The 13,669-nt window shown below is 37.4% G+C and overlaps 2 protein-coding genes across 3 annotated transcripts; one reads left to right on the top strand and one right to left on the bottom strand.

The window, feature by feature from the left end:
- Positions 1-214: 214 nt before the first annotated feature.
- LOC111447887 (pentatricopeptide repeat-containing protein At2g01740) lies at positions 215-2,620 on the bottom strand. Of its 2 annotated transcripts, none has more exons than XM_023087259.1 (2): positions 610-2,620; positions 215-535 (listed from the first exon to the last, which is right to left on the bottom strand). In XM_023087259.1, the coding sequence occupies exon 1, from the start codon at positions 2,472-2,474 to the stop codon at positions 852-854; it is 1,623 nt and encodes a 540-aa protein (XP_022943027.1). In that variant the 5' UTR covers positions 2,475-2,620; the 3' UTR covers positions 215-535; positions 610-851. The 2 variants fall into 2 exon arrangements, with proteins under 2 accessions (XP_022943027.1, XP_022943028.1); XM_023087260.1 differs by having other exon boundaries at positions 641-2,620.
- A 1,452-nt stretch (positions 2,621-4,072) lies between these two features.
- LOC111447536 (microtubule-associated protein 70-1-like) lies at positions 4,073-11,721 on the top strand. Its single transcript, XM_023086758.1, has 11 exons — positions 4,073-4,764; positions 4,905-4,990; positions 7,553-7,618; positions 7,699-7,869; positions 7,964-8,134; positions 8,210-8,365; positions 8,479-8,625; positions 8,712-8,783; positions 8,872-9,411; positions 9,521-9,711; positions 11,184-11,721. The coding sequence occupies exons 1-11, from the start codon at positions 4,500-4,502 to the stop codon at positions 11,221-11,223; spliced, it is 1,905 nt and encodes a 634-aa protein (XP_022942526.1). The 5' UTR covers positions 4,073-4,499; the 3' UTR covers positions 11,224-11,721.
- The last annotated feature ends 1,948 nt before the right edge of the window (positions 11,722-13,669 follow it).

Here is a 13,669-nt window from a genome sequence, read left to right as displayed (position 1 = left end):
TCAATCACAAAATGTTGCTTAGATGCCTTTCGTTTGTTATAAATGTAGATTGGCATTTTGCACTTTATATTGCTTTGAAAAAGAATCAAATGTTCATGTTAATGTGCTTGGATTAGACATGAAGAATCAAACCTTAATGAACTTTTTGGCCCTTGTTCTTGAGGGTGGATTTTAGTCCACTGTTGTATTAAGCGTATTCTGTTACTACTACAAAGGAACAACCAATTGTGTATTAAATGTATATATGCTGAAAAACAATGATCAACCTTGAATGGATAATTCTATTTCGATTGAGAGATTCTTCATAAGCAACAATTCCTATGTGTGTGTGGTGTTTATTTGGGTTCACTACAAATCTTCAATGGATTCAATAAAGATTTAGAAAGCGTGCAAGAATAGGTATTTTTCTTCAGTAGCAGCTGACGACTTGAAATTCTCCAACACTACAGCAACCATCAGGTGCCATCTCAAGCAATGCCATGTCTATTCCCAGATCTCATGTTGCAGCTACTCAGCAAGAGGAGAAGCACAAAATCTGCCAAACAGAGAGCATGAGATCATAGAGATGCAAATTGGTTGCATAGAAGTCTAGAGTTCGATTTTGTTTACATGTGATCGATAGTAGATATCGAAACAGCACCTTATGTCGATAACCCACATGTGAACAGCATGATTTAAAACCTTTGGGAGCATTTGAAACCTGCAATAAGCAAAGCAATATATGGAGGACTATATATGACTTGGAATCTCTCTATTTTCGATATTCTGATGCCAATCACATGCCTCTTGACTTCCGTATGGAAGGTTCCGGTATAAATTGAAGGATTAGACCCGGCGTCGAATCTCGTGTATTAATGTTCAATAACAATTCCTCTCGTTCTCATTTCATCGTGTAGACCTGAAATCGCAACTACATTACCCTGATTATGATACCCTCTTATAAGGATGTCATAAGCAACAGAATCTGGAGTGATTCCTGCATTTAACATGTCATCAAAAACCTGTTTGGCTTCTATCATTAGTCCCTTCTCCGCCAAACCACCAATCAGGGAACTGTAGGTTAATAAATCAGGTTCAATGTTCTCTTGAACCATCCTTTTCTTGACCGTGAAAGCCTTGAGCAAATTTCCTTGCTTGCAAAGCTCTGCAATCCAAGAAGTATACACATATTTATCAGGAACAAACCCTGCCTCACACATTTCCTTGATGGTTCTCTCAGCTTCATCTAAATTACCCTCCTTACATAGTGCATCTATAAACACTGTATATAGAATTTCATTGGCCTTTTCTTTGACCACGTACTGTCTAGCCTCCGGCAAGTATCCGTTCTTGCATAGACCATCTATTAGAGCGGATAGAGTCACGGTATCAGGCTCGAAACCCCTAGCGAGTAACATTCTGTATGCATTCAAAGCTTCTTTTAAGTTTCCAGCTTTGAAATGCACATCCATAATAGCTGTTAGTATTATCCTATCAGGAAGTAATCCATTCTTCACCACATTTTCTGCAGCTTCCATTGCCTTATGCAACCTACCAACTCTACGGAAGCCCGAGATAACTACCGTATATGCTGTTAGATCGAGTCCTATTTCTCGATCGAACATCCTGTTTATATACTTCAACGCATTGTCTACATTTCCCTTCTTAAAATGTCCGTCTATTATCGAAGTATGAACCGTACAATTAGGCAGAATACCAACACTCAACATCTCTTCAAACAAAAAGTCAGCTCTTTCCAACATCCCCTGCTTGCAACAACCATCAATCAACGTTGAATATGTGAACTCGTTCGGCTGAACCGAACATTGTTGCATTCTCTCTAAGTATCCAAATGCAACATCCAAACTCCCAGCCTTGCAATACCCATCAATCAAGGAGCTAAAAGCAACCAAATTAGGCACAACCCCCACCTTCATCATATCAAAAAACATTTTGTTACCCACTTCCATATCCCCCATCTTACAGAACATATCAACAAGTGTACCATAAGTAACAACATTAGGCAAACAGGATTTCCACATCAAACCCAGATACATAAACGCCTCATTCTTCATATAAACCTTAGCAAACCCATTAAACAGTATATTAAACATAACCAAATCAGGATTCAACACACCCCGACGAAGTCTATTAACAAGAAAACAAACCTCTCTAATCTTATAACTCGCACAATACCCATGTAACAAAGAATTGTATGACACAATATCAGGCGAGCACCCAAATCTGGGCATTGAATTCAAAATCCGTTCGGCATATTTTATGTTCCCTAATTTACAGAAAAAGGAGATGATGGAATTGAAAGACGATGAATGGGGAGTGTACCCTTTGGAGAGAAAGTGGAAAAGCACTTTGGCGGAGAGCTCGCCGCAGCCGGAGTTGATGAGAGAGTGGACAAGCTTGTTGCAGGTGAAAGGGGAGGGAAAGCGGGAGATTCGCCGCAGGTGAGCCAAGCATTGGAGGGCTTCTTTGACCATGCGAAGATGGGTTTGAATGGTAGCGATTTGAGGAATGACATTCGAGGCTTGAGAGAGATAGGACACCGAGATTGAGGAAGTTTTGGGTTTAAGGGCGGGTTCTTAAACCCTAGCGGCCATTCACAAAAGCTTTGGAATTTCCTTTTGAATTTCAACAAAAATTACTTTTGAATTCTTCGGTGTTTTTAAAATATTTAAAAATATCATATTTTTTTAATTAATTGGTAATAACATTATATGTTTGGGTTCGCACTGCAAGTGGGTCTACAAAGCCAAATATAACGCTATCGAGTCTATTGAATGACGCAAGGCTCGTGCCCTTATAAACGGTTACAACCAATAAAAAAAGTTTGAATTTTTTTAAACCTTCTCTCTCGTGACCAATATTGTAATTGCTATCGTACGCTATATTATATAAGAAAAATATAAAATTCGAATAATTTATTATATTATAACAAAAGATACACAATGTTGAGATTGACGTATGACCACATTTATAAAAAGACGGCCCATTAATTTATACATAAAACAAAAAGAAGTCCCACACGCAAAATTAAAACCCTAAACCTAAAATATAAACACGAAAGATATTTATTGAACAAATAGCACATAGATTAGCTCTACACCCTTTCCGTTATAATGTCAGCATCGCTTATATAGCATTTTGATTCGTTTGCATTATATCTTCAACCAATACATCAAAAATTTGTATCTTTATTGTAACAGTCAAAATTTACCGCTAGTAAATATTGTCTGTTTCAACTCGTTTCGTATCGCTTATGTAACATCAGGTCGTTTTGTTAGCCGTCCATTTAAAAAGAGTAAAAGAGTAATGGGTTCAGATTAATTTGGGCCCATTACCCATAAGTCTATCGGTCATTATTTTTATTTATCCTTTTCCCACAATATTTATAAGGTAATATTTTATATTATTGTAATATAAATGAGTTAAAACAGTAAAAAAAAAAAAAAAAAAAATTACGTGTGATGTTGAGGAGAACAAACCATCCTTTATAAGGGACTAGCAGACGCGTTTTAAAAGTCTTAAAGAAAAGTTCGAAAGAGAAAATTCAAAGAAGACAATATCTGCTAGCGTAGATCTAGGCTGTTACATTATTCAAGTTTTCTGTATTTTTATAGCCCTTCTTGCGTGGGATGAGGAACAAATAAGACAAATACATAAATGAAATATATTTTAAAAAAATAGTGATTACTGCAGAAACGTCTTTTTCAATATAAATACATTTTAAAAAAAAGTGGAGGGGCAAACATTTTGCTACATAATGTTTAAAATCTAAGGGACAATATTAGTTGGCAATGTATAAGTATTTAGTTTTTATTTGCTTTATTAATTACTATTTTAAAATAATTTAAAAATAAAAAACCTAATTTATCTTTTTAAATTTAGATAATGATAATTAACAAAAAAAAAAAAAAACAATCAAACCATAAAATATAAATTAAAGAGTATATTTTTTTATATTATTGTTGTGGATAATGAAATAAAAAAAAAGTAATTAGAGGGAACAAAATTAGCTCTCTCTTTTTCAGTCACTCACTCGCTCTCTTTCTATCTGTCTCTGTCTGTGTGTCTCTCTCTAAACAGACTTTCCCCACACACTGACACGGCCTCTCGAATTTGTAGAGAGAGAGAGAGAGAGAGAGAAACGCGCGGGCAGAGGAAGCAGAGCTCCCATTTCCCATCTTTTTCTCTCTAGACTCATTTATTCCATTCGTAGAGAGAGGATTTTAGCCTTATTTAACGAACCCAATTCCTGATTTCTACTCTCCTCCTTTCTTTTTCTTTTTCTTTCTCTCTTTCTCCAGATTTCGTCTGCATTTGTATCCATACCTGAGTTTAAGGGTATTATATTGTTCTGTTTCTCTTTGTTTTTTTGTTTTTAATTATGTGGTGAATGTAATGTACCATTTTTGAGATTGGAGCGGAAGCGTTTTTGGATCCTGGGTTGGACTTGCACTGAATGTGAAGGGGGGGAGAAGGGAGAGATTTGGGTAGATCAGGTTATGGCGGAGATATCTGGTGATGGAGATGGGTTTTTGCCGGAGGTTAGTAACGGACGGGCGGTGGATTCTCAGGCTACGTCGACGCCGATTTCGGCACCGAATCCCACGCCGTTGACGGTCTCGGGATCTTTCAGGGAGGGGAAAAGCTCGTCGCGGCGGCGGACGTCGGTTAGGCCGAGTATGGACGCTGACGACTTCTTGAACTTGTTTCATGGCTCGGATCCGGTGAAGGTGGAGCTCAATCGCCTTGAGAATGAAGTGCGAGGTGCGAAATGTGGTTCGATCTGGTGTTTCTTTAGAGGGATTTTAAGGGGATTTTGCTTGTTTTGTCAAGTGTTCGTGTTTGATTCGATATATATACTTTTTTTTTGAGTGGGGTTTCTGTTTTCTGTTTTTTGTTTGCAGATAAGGATAGAGAGCTTGGGGAAGCTCAGGCGAAGATCAAGGCTTTGAAGTTGTCTGAGCGGCTTAGAGAGAAGGCAGTTGAAGAGGTTAATATTTTGATCACTTGAATGTTTGTGGGACATTTTAATGCTGTTAATTTTGCGTATTCTTCTCGATTAGTTTAAGGGACTTACGAAATTACTTGAAATTCAACACCTCTTCATAATTGGAGACCACCACAAAACTAACTGCGGTGTTTGTAAAGTGTAGGATGGAGTATTTTTCTATTAGTAGTTTGGGTTTGCCTTTTGTATAGTTGAGATCTAGGCTTCCCAATAAGAATCCCTTAATTGTTCTTATTTCTATTTTGTTGGCATTCTCTTGGTAATTATTGGTCGGTTGTTCCCATTTTTGATATGCCAGTTTCTCTTTGGCAATGTGGATCGGTAAGTTCCATCCCTAAGTGGGGAAGAAGTATATCCGTATACCAATTTCTAGAACCAAGCATTCTGGAAATTACTTTTGATTTTCCAAGCTTTCCCTTTATTTGTACAATGCTTCTTATGGGTTCCATTCATTCTTCCTCCTAGGCCTCTTGATTCTCTAAAATATTTTAAAGTTGGCGTTAGCTTTAGGGGTCTCCTTTGATCTTTAGAACTTTTAGTGCTCAGTTTTATCCTTCTTCATAAGGATCTTCTGTCAATGAAGTACCCAGCCCCCCTCCCCTCAAATGCTCTCTCCTCTCTCCTCTTTCGTCTTCCATTTTTAGTTCTATCCTCCTTCTCCCGCTGGACTTAACCTTCCGGGTCGTTTCATTTCAGTATCCGCTGCCTGTTTAATTATCATGGAATTAGAGAGTTGCTGTATTCGTAAATTTTCTTGCTGCATTTGGTTTGCAGATGACAGATTCTTTATATTTTAAGAGTACTTCCTCTATCTGAATTTCATCTTCGTTGGTGTGAATGCTCTTTGGTTGAGCTTCTTCATCTTCCAGTGCGTTTGCCGTTTTTTAAACAAGATAGAGATGAGAATGGGACATCTCACTTGGCCAAGTCCAGTTATCTCCATAACATAGTCATGGATTGTGACATTTGGCCTCCTACATATCTTTTCTTATCAAGACAAGAAAGGTTGGCCTTCTGGGAAATGTTGAGGACTTTCTGTTGAAATATGAGGAAAAGTTGATAGATGTTTCATTTTACCTCAAACTCCCTTGGTTTGTGCTTCCTCCAAACCAGAACCTATCTATGTAAAGTAGTCTTCATTAAGTTAGGCGGAGTTGGTTCGGTTAAAGAAGGGTGTGCTTCAATCCAATCATCAATCTTCGGTCTTTCAATTCTGGGTTCCAGGTGAAATGAAAATAATGTCTTGTCAATAATTTTAGTAAGTTATTGGTAGTTTCAAGATTATTTTCTCACTGTTCATGGAAGGATATGCATAGTGTTTTAGTCTCATTTCCATAATAATTTCTCCATCAACTCTTTCATGGATGATATGACCTGGTTTTCTACAGAGATCTTTGATGAAAAATGCAAACTTATTGGTGATTTGTATTTGAGGATCAAATTTTGGTCTAGGGAAAAGCATTCTCACCCTGAATTCATTATCTGCTATGGTGGTTGGATTTCTTTGAAGAATCTTCCATTAACATAATGGGAACGCAACACATTTGAAGCCACCAGTAAACATTTCGGGGTCTGATTAATATTTCTTCCCAGACTTTAATTTCATCGATTGTTCTGAAATTTGAATTGAAGTAAAGAGTTGGCTCAGTTGACATAAAATCCAGTGGAAAGGTTATTGAGGTCTGGGGTATTAATCTTCTCACTAATTAACTGACAGGTTTTTGGTTTCAAAAGAATGAGACAACTTATTTGATAATTCCAAGAGTTTGGGGCAGTAATTGAGAAATCTCTCCTTCAAGATCGTTCTTATTAAAATTTGGTAAAAATGAAGCCACAAGAAACACAAAGATCAAACCCCCTTCAGAGAAGAAACTGAAATCGAGATTCTCCCTCCTTGCTATATCAAAATCTCCCCACTTTAAACTCAGGGTTAGTAGTTTGACCATTTTTTCTTGGAGGCTGAGCACTTTGATCTGTTGTCCTTGTTGCAACCTTGATCTCTATGCGTATTGCAGTTGTTTCGAATGTTTTTCTTGATGACAATCTTGGAGGTCGGTTCATGATTTTCTTTGAAAGAATGTAGTAGCTTTCGGTGTTACGTGACTGGCAGAGGTCTTTTTCGCAGCTTCAGTTTTTGTTTGCAAGCTCTCCAAGTCTTCCAGGCGAAGATATTGAAAAAGTTCTTTGTTTTTTCATTATTTATTTTCATGGTTAAATCTCTATACGGGTATGCGTGTACTTGTTGCTTTAAGTTTTTGTTGTTTGGTTAAATCTCTTTCGCTGTTACGAGTTATTTTGTATTCATTTTCATTATTTCAATGAGAAGTTGTTTCGTGTTTTAAAAAAAAAAATATTTTGTAACTTTTGAAGTTCACAAAAGAGTTGGCTTTTCTGCTTGGCTTTATTCAGAAAGGCTTTACAGGTTTTCCTTGAGCAACATTAATGATGTCCGAGTCACTTACTTTTTACTTTTGACCAATGTATGTATGTTCTGGAAATTTATTGCATGAAAATTATTGATTGGGTTTTTTAATTGGCATATAGCTGACGGAAGAACTATCAAAGGCCGAGGAGAAATTAAAGTTGACAGAATCTCTTCTTGAAAGCAAGGTATTCACTGATCCCTTTTTTAACCTTATTTACTCCATTTTTTTGAAGATTATAATAATTTATCATGTAACTTCTTTCAGAATCTTGAAATAAAGAAAATCAATGATGAGAAGAAGGCTTCAATGGCAGCTCAATTTGCCGCTGAAGCCACTCTTAGGAGGGTACATGCTGCTCAAAAGGATGATGACATGCCTCCAATCGAAGCCATTCTTGCACCTTTGGAGGCTGAGCTCAAGCTTGCACGACAGGAGGTACTGTTCATTAAATATGGCACGATAAGCATATATACCGAGTGAAAAAGAAAATTACTATGGGCTTATATTTGTTGTCTTGGTTGATTTCAAGATCGCAAAGCTTCAAGATGACAACAAAGCACTGGATCGTCTAACCAAATCAAAGGAAGCAGCTTTGGTTGATGCTGAGAGGACTGTTCAAAGTGCCCTGGCCAAGGCCTCTATGGTGGACGATTTACAGAACAAAAATCAAGAGTTAATGAAACAGATAGAGATTTGTCAGGTAATGTTTCTGGGCATGATGCTTAACATCTAAATGTGTCAGCTGTTTCATTCGTTGTTTTATGGGTTGCTTTAGGAAGAAAACAAAATCTTGGACAAGATGCACCGACAGAAAGTTGCAGAGGTTGAAAAATTAACACAAACTGTGAGGGAGCTGGAGGAGGCTGTCCTTGCTGGTGGTGCGGCAGCAAATGCTGTGAGAGATTATCAGCGCAAAGTTCAGGAGATGAATGTAATGTGCCAAAATATTTGAATCAGAATTGTCTTTTATTTTACATGTACTACTTATTTTGGATCTTGGAGCTCATTACGGAAATAGCTGAGGTTTATTTCTGTTTTCTTCAGGAGGAAAGGAAAACTCTGGACAGAGAGTTGGCTCGTGCAAAGGTATCAGCCAACAGAGTGGCTGTAGTAGTAGCAAACGAATGGAAAGATTCAAATGACAAGGTTATGCCAGTAAAACAATGGCTGGAAGAACGAAGATTTTTGCAGGTAAATTGAGTTTGTTGACTCTTTTCAACCCAATATTTTGCTCTGGGCTTATCTTCTTCTTGTTGTGCTATTGCTTCTATTTCCAGGGAGAAATGCAGCAACTTCGTGATAAACTTACTATATCTGAGCGAGCTGCAAGGTCTGAAGCACAATTGAAGGTAACCCAATTTTATCTCAATCACTGTAATTCACTATACGTGGTTCACCGTTACCAGAAACTAAAAGCCTCACTGCTACTGTTTGCAGGAGAAGTATCAACTGCGACTTAGAGTGCTTGAAGAGAGTTTGAGAGGGTCATCTGGTAGTAGTAATCGAAGTGCTCCTCCAGAGGGGAGAAGTGTAAGCAATGGCCCCTCTCGTCGACAGTCTCTCGGGGGAATCGACAATGTTTCGAAATTAACTTCCAATGGTCTTTTACCCAAAAGGACACCAGGTTCTCAGTTTAGATCTTTGTCCTCAAGCAGTAGCACAGTGTTGAAACATGCTAAGGGCACGTCAAAATCATTTGATGGAGGCACAAGGTCATTGGACCGAGGGAAGGTGTCATTAAATGGACTTCTACCCAGTTATTCATTCAATCGGTCCTGTGATGCAAGTAAGGACAGTGAAGTTAATAATGATTGGAAAAGTAATCCTGATGAAAAGGGAAACGAGTCTCCAACACCTGGGACTGAAGACAGTGTTCCAGGCATGTTGTATGATTTACTCCAAAAGGAGGTTATAGCATTGAGAAAAGCTGGTCATGAGAAAGATCAGAGCCTTAAAGACAAGGATGATGCCATTGAGGTTGATTGTTTCTAAACAAGTTCTTTTTAGTCTTATGTAATTTATTCTTCGTCTATGAGTTACATAGATGTTAACTTCTATTCTGGCATTGGTGCTCGATGTTTTTCAGATGTTAGCAAAGAAGGTAGAGACACTGACGAAAGCAATGGAGGTTGAGGCAAAGAAGATGAGAAGGGAAGTAGCTGTCATGGAGAAGGAGGTAGCAGCTATGCGTGTAGAGAAAGAGCAGGAGAACAGGGCAAAGCGATTTGGTGGTAGCACCAAGGGCCCCGTTACTGCAGCACAATTACTTCCTGGAAGGTATTAATTCAGATTCCTGTCATGTACAAAACTAATAAATGAATCAACGCTGTTATTCTCAAAAAGCTACTGCTGTGTACTCAATGACTGTATTATGATTGCATATCTGTGATGTGATTCTTTTTTTCTTTTGTGGAAGATGCTAATCTATGTAATTTAGATTGCTTATTATGATATGCTCCTTAATTTATGTAATATCATTATGTTTCTGCCACTCAATCGGTGTCTTTCAAGTAATATGATGTATGTATTGGGATTAAATGTTGGGAACATTTGATATCCGGAAGGCAATTCTTGAGATGTTGAGACTGAATTGATGAAGGAAATGGAAAGTTGTTTCAAACTCCACCTGTGATGTCTTTTCTTTAAGCTATCCTTTTTCTTTCATGTCCTGGGAGATGTTGTGCATATGGACACATCCACATTATGATGCTCTATTCTAGGCTGGAGATCATGAACTGTAGACTGTTCGTTAAACCATTTATATTGTTCTGATGATACCCAGACCATTGTATGAACTGTAAGTGACTCCAAGAGGACGATAATCCTAGCCATGTTGTTTGGAGTTTGAAATTTTCATTAGCCAAAAGTATAAACATTAATATTAGTAATCGAAGAACCCAAAATGAAATTAAAGAATGAACTCGTTCCCCGATCTCTGGCACCTTCTGTCATGAGTTACTGAGAAATTCTCCCATCTCACCTCTAGATCTCTGGTAAGTTCGTAATCACTATGTTTGTCCTGAAGATCTTGTCCGCTCTTAACACTACAGGTGGGGCCTTGGCCATTTAATTTAGGAAATCATTTGGCAACCTGAGCCCCAACCAGCAGAGATAAAAGAAATTCAGAACCTTTGACCTAAAATGGGTAAAAGGTCTAGGCATTCAACTCAACTCTGCTAGTTTACTAGGAGAATCTCTATTTTTTTCCTTTTTTTTTCTTTGAGTTCACACACAGTAGTGATGAATTTCTCCTGAGCTTACAAGCCAGGTAATGAATTGAATTTGTTTTTGGACCATGGTCATGCATTTATAGGTATGCCCCTCAACTGAAGGTAGAAAGCTTGTTCCCCCCATTTTCCTATCAGATAGCCCTCAACAAGTGATCTAAAAGAATCTGCAAGGACCATGATCAAGCATCAATAATGGAGAATGATAGGGAAGTTCCTCAATAGATGTAGAGAGCTTGTTCCCAATTTTTCTATGAGATTGTACCTTTAGTATAGTATATATAGACCCAACACAAGGGGAAGTTAGAACACACTACAGCGAATCGAGTGGCTAACCAAGTAGCTCCACTACTACTTGAGCAACAAATTTGAAACATGATTACCTTCAACGTATACATTATAATCTCGACATTATTATCATTTGAAGCTTGTTATACTGACTGTTTTCTTGTAATACAGTAGAGTTGTACCCCATTCTGGAGATGTCTTAAAAAGTTGACTAACATCTTTCATATTTTCCAGAAGCATTGGACGAGGTGGGTTGAATCGCAGCACTCAATGACACGAAACCAAATCTGCATTTGTTCGACCACGAGTTTCCACATGGCTTATGATCCTTGATCTTTTTTCTTCCTTACTCTATATTCTATTTTCTTCCTCATGATTGATGATAGTAGTGTAACCCGCACGCTGATGACTCCCTGTGTATGTTAGAATTGTTGCCTTACAGAAAAAAAGGAAAGATTTGGAAAGACGACGCTTCGTTCACGAGGAGGTAATTGGTAACGCATCTGACTTAGGATTGTCATCCCTCTGTTTAAAGATGAGCAAAGAAGGGGAGAAAGAAAAGGTTAAAAGGGAAGAATAGTTGACTTGTTGTCTAACCCATCTTCTGTGAAGTTTGTTTGTGAGTGATCCAGTGATTGTGTGATTTGTATAGGTAGCCTCCCTACTTATTGGAATTTTTTACTTTGTTTCTTCTATTGTCATATTCAGTTGATATATGATTATGTAATCTGCAATGTGTGTTGTTGGTTAATATATTCTTGTTGTCACACCATACTATTGTCTTTTATGCTCTTTTTTTTTCATTTACTGCTTCTTCTGCATAGTTTGTCAATCTATGACAAAATAATTGTTCCTTTTTCCTCTTTGATTTACACTCAATAGGGCGGTTTTTTGTTTTTTTTTCCTGAGTACTATAACCGTTAGGGGATATTGTCCGTTTTGGCCAATTACGTATCTTTGATAGTCTCACAGTTTTAAAATGTGTCTACTAGGGGGAGCTTTCTACACCCTTATAAACTTGGAAGGGATGCTTCGTTCTCCTTTCCAACAGATGTGAGTTTTCCTTTCCAACAGATGTGAGATTTCACAATTCATCTCTCTCGGAGCCTATTTCACAATCCATCTCTCTTGGAGCCGGCGTCTATTTCACAATCCATCTCTCTTGGAGCCAGCGTCTGCTTGGTGTTTGGCTCTAATATCATTTGTAATAGACAAAGTTCATTGCCAGCCAATATTGTCTGTTACATATTGCTGTCAGTCTCACGGGTTGAGCTTTAAAACACATTTAATGGGAAGGGGTTTTCAGGGGTTTTCACACCCTCATAAAGAAAAAAAATGCTTCATTTCCTTGTTTCCAAAAGAATGTTCTGTTTTCTCGTTTCTCTCTTCAACTGGATGTGTGATCTTACATCTACTTTAATAGATTCTGGCCATCCATTTTTTAATATCATTCAATTTTACAAGTACTTTAATAGATTCTGTCCATCTATTTTTTAATATCATTCAATTTTAATTGTCTTGTCATTTTTTTTTATAAAAAAATGTTTAAGATATTAGACTGTCTATTATGTTCATGAATTATAAAAAATAAAAAAAAAACAAAAAAAAAAAAAACCTAAACGATTTATTATTTTTTAAAGTTTTTAGAGATGGATTAAACATTTCATCAAAAGTTGAATTATTTATCACACATAACATAAATGACCCATGAAGCAATAATTACAAAGAGGACGTTACTGTCTGAACCCAGTTCAATGGCTCAAATTCAATTGATCTTATTTTTCTGCCACTGCTAACCTTTGAAGGAAAATCGATAGTTTAAGAATTCATTGATCACTTTCTTGCTTGGTGGGGAAGGGGAAGGAACTGCCTTATCTAGCATATTTCTAGAAATACACACGGAGAATGAGATACCGATGTGGCCTTTAAGTTAGCGTTTTGCTGTGATTTTGACACGCTCATGACTAGCCTTGAGGAGAACCCAAGCCTCATATTCATCTTCACCCGTCTTTGTGGCTTTGTTGGACCTTAAGCGAAGTTCGTTTACGCTAACCGAACACAACTTATGTGGAATTCAAGCTTGTTCGGCCACACATGTCACGCTTGTGTGCATGTTCAATCATCTACGACTTAACTGACATGCCTCTACACTAGACCAAGTCATTCAGCTCGACTTTGCCTTTTACTCAGAGGTCAAGGTTTCTCAATGCAACGTTGGGTCTCATTATGTTATCTCAGTTTCCAACCAACATGACCCATATGTCTTGATGCTATCCCAAGTCCTGGGATGTTATCGATCATCATAGTTCACTCCGTCGTAGTCATCGAGAACCGACCTATGTATCGTTCGTATCATCAACACATTCCGAACATCCATTCATCTGAGTTATATTGAGGCATTAGACCCTCCCACTTCCATGCTAGTTCATTTATGGAATTTGTTGACAGCGGGTGCATGAACCAACCTTCCACATATCTGCTGGAAGCAATATCTGCACACACATGCCATCCAATACTATTATTGGAAAAAATTTACCAATTATTCCCTATTTTTAATGAATTGTATTTTATTTTTGGAAAATAAAAAGGCTATGAAACGTATCTCCTGAATTGTTTCTAATTTGTTTTTTTTTTCCATTATTCACTCAAGTTTATTCACTATAAAAATGAAAGATCGCATTTCCTTTTCAAAAAAAAAAAAAAAAAAAAAAAAAAAAAAA

The sequence above is a fragment of the Cucurbita moschata genome, unplaced genomic scaffold (genome assembly GCF_002738365.1).
Source record: "Cucurbita moschata cultivar Rifu unplaced genomic scaffold, Cmos_1.0 Cmo_Scf00009, whole genome shotgun sequence".
NCBI lineage: Eukaryota > Viridiplantae > Streptophyta > Magnoliopsida > Cucurbitales > Cucurbitaceae > Cucurbita > Cucurbita moschata.
This window is presented reverse-complemented; position numbering and strand designations above follow the sequence as displayed.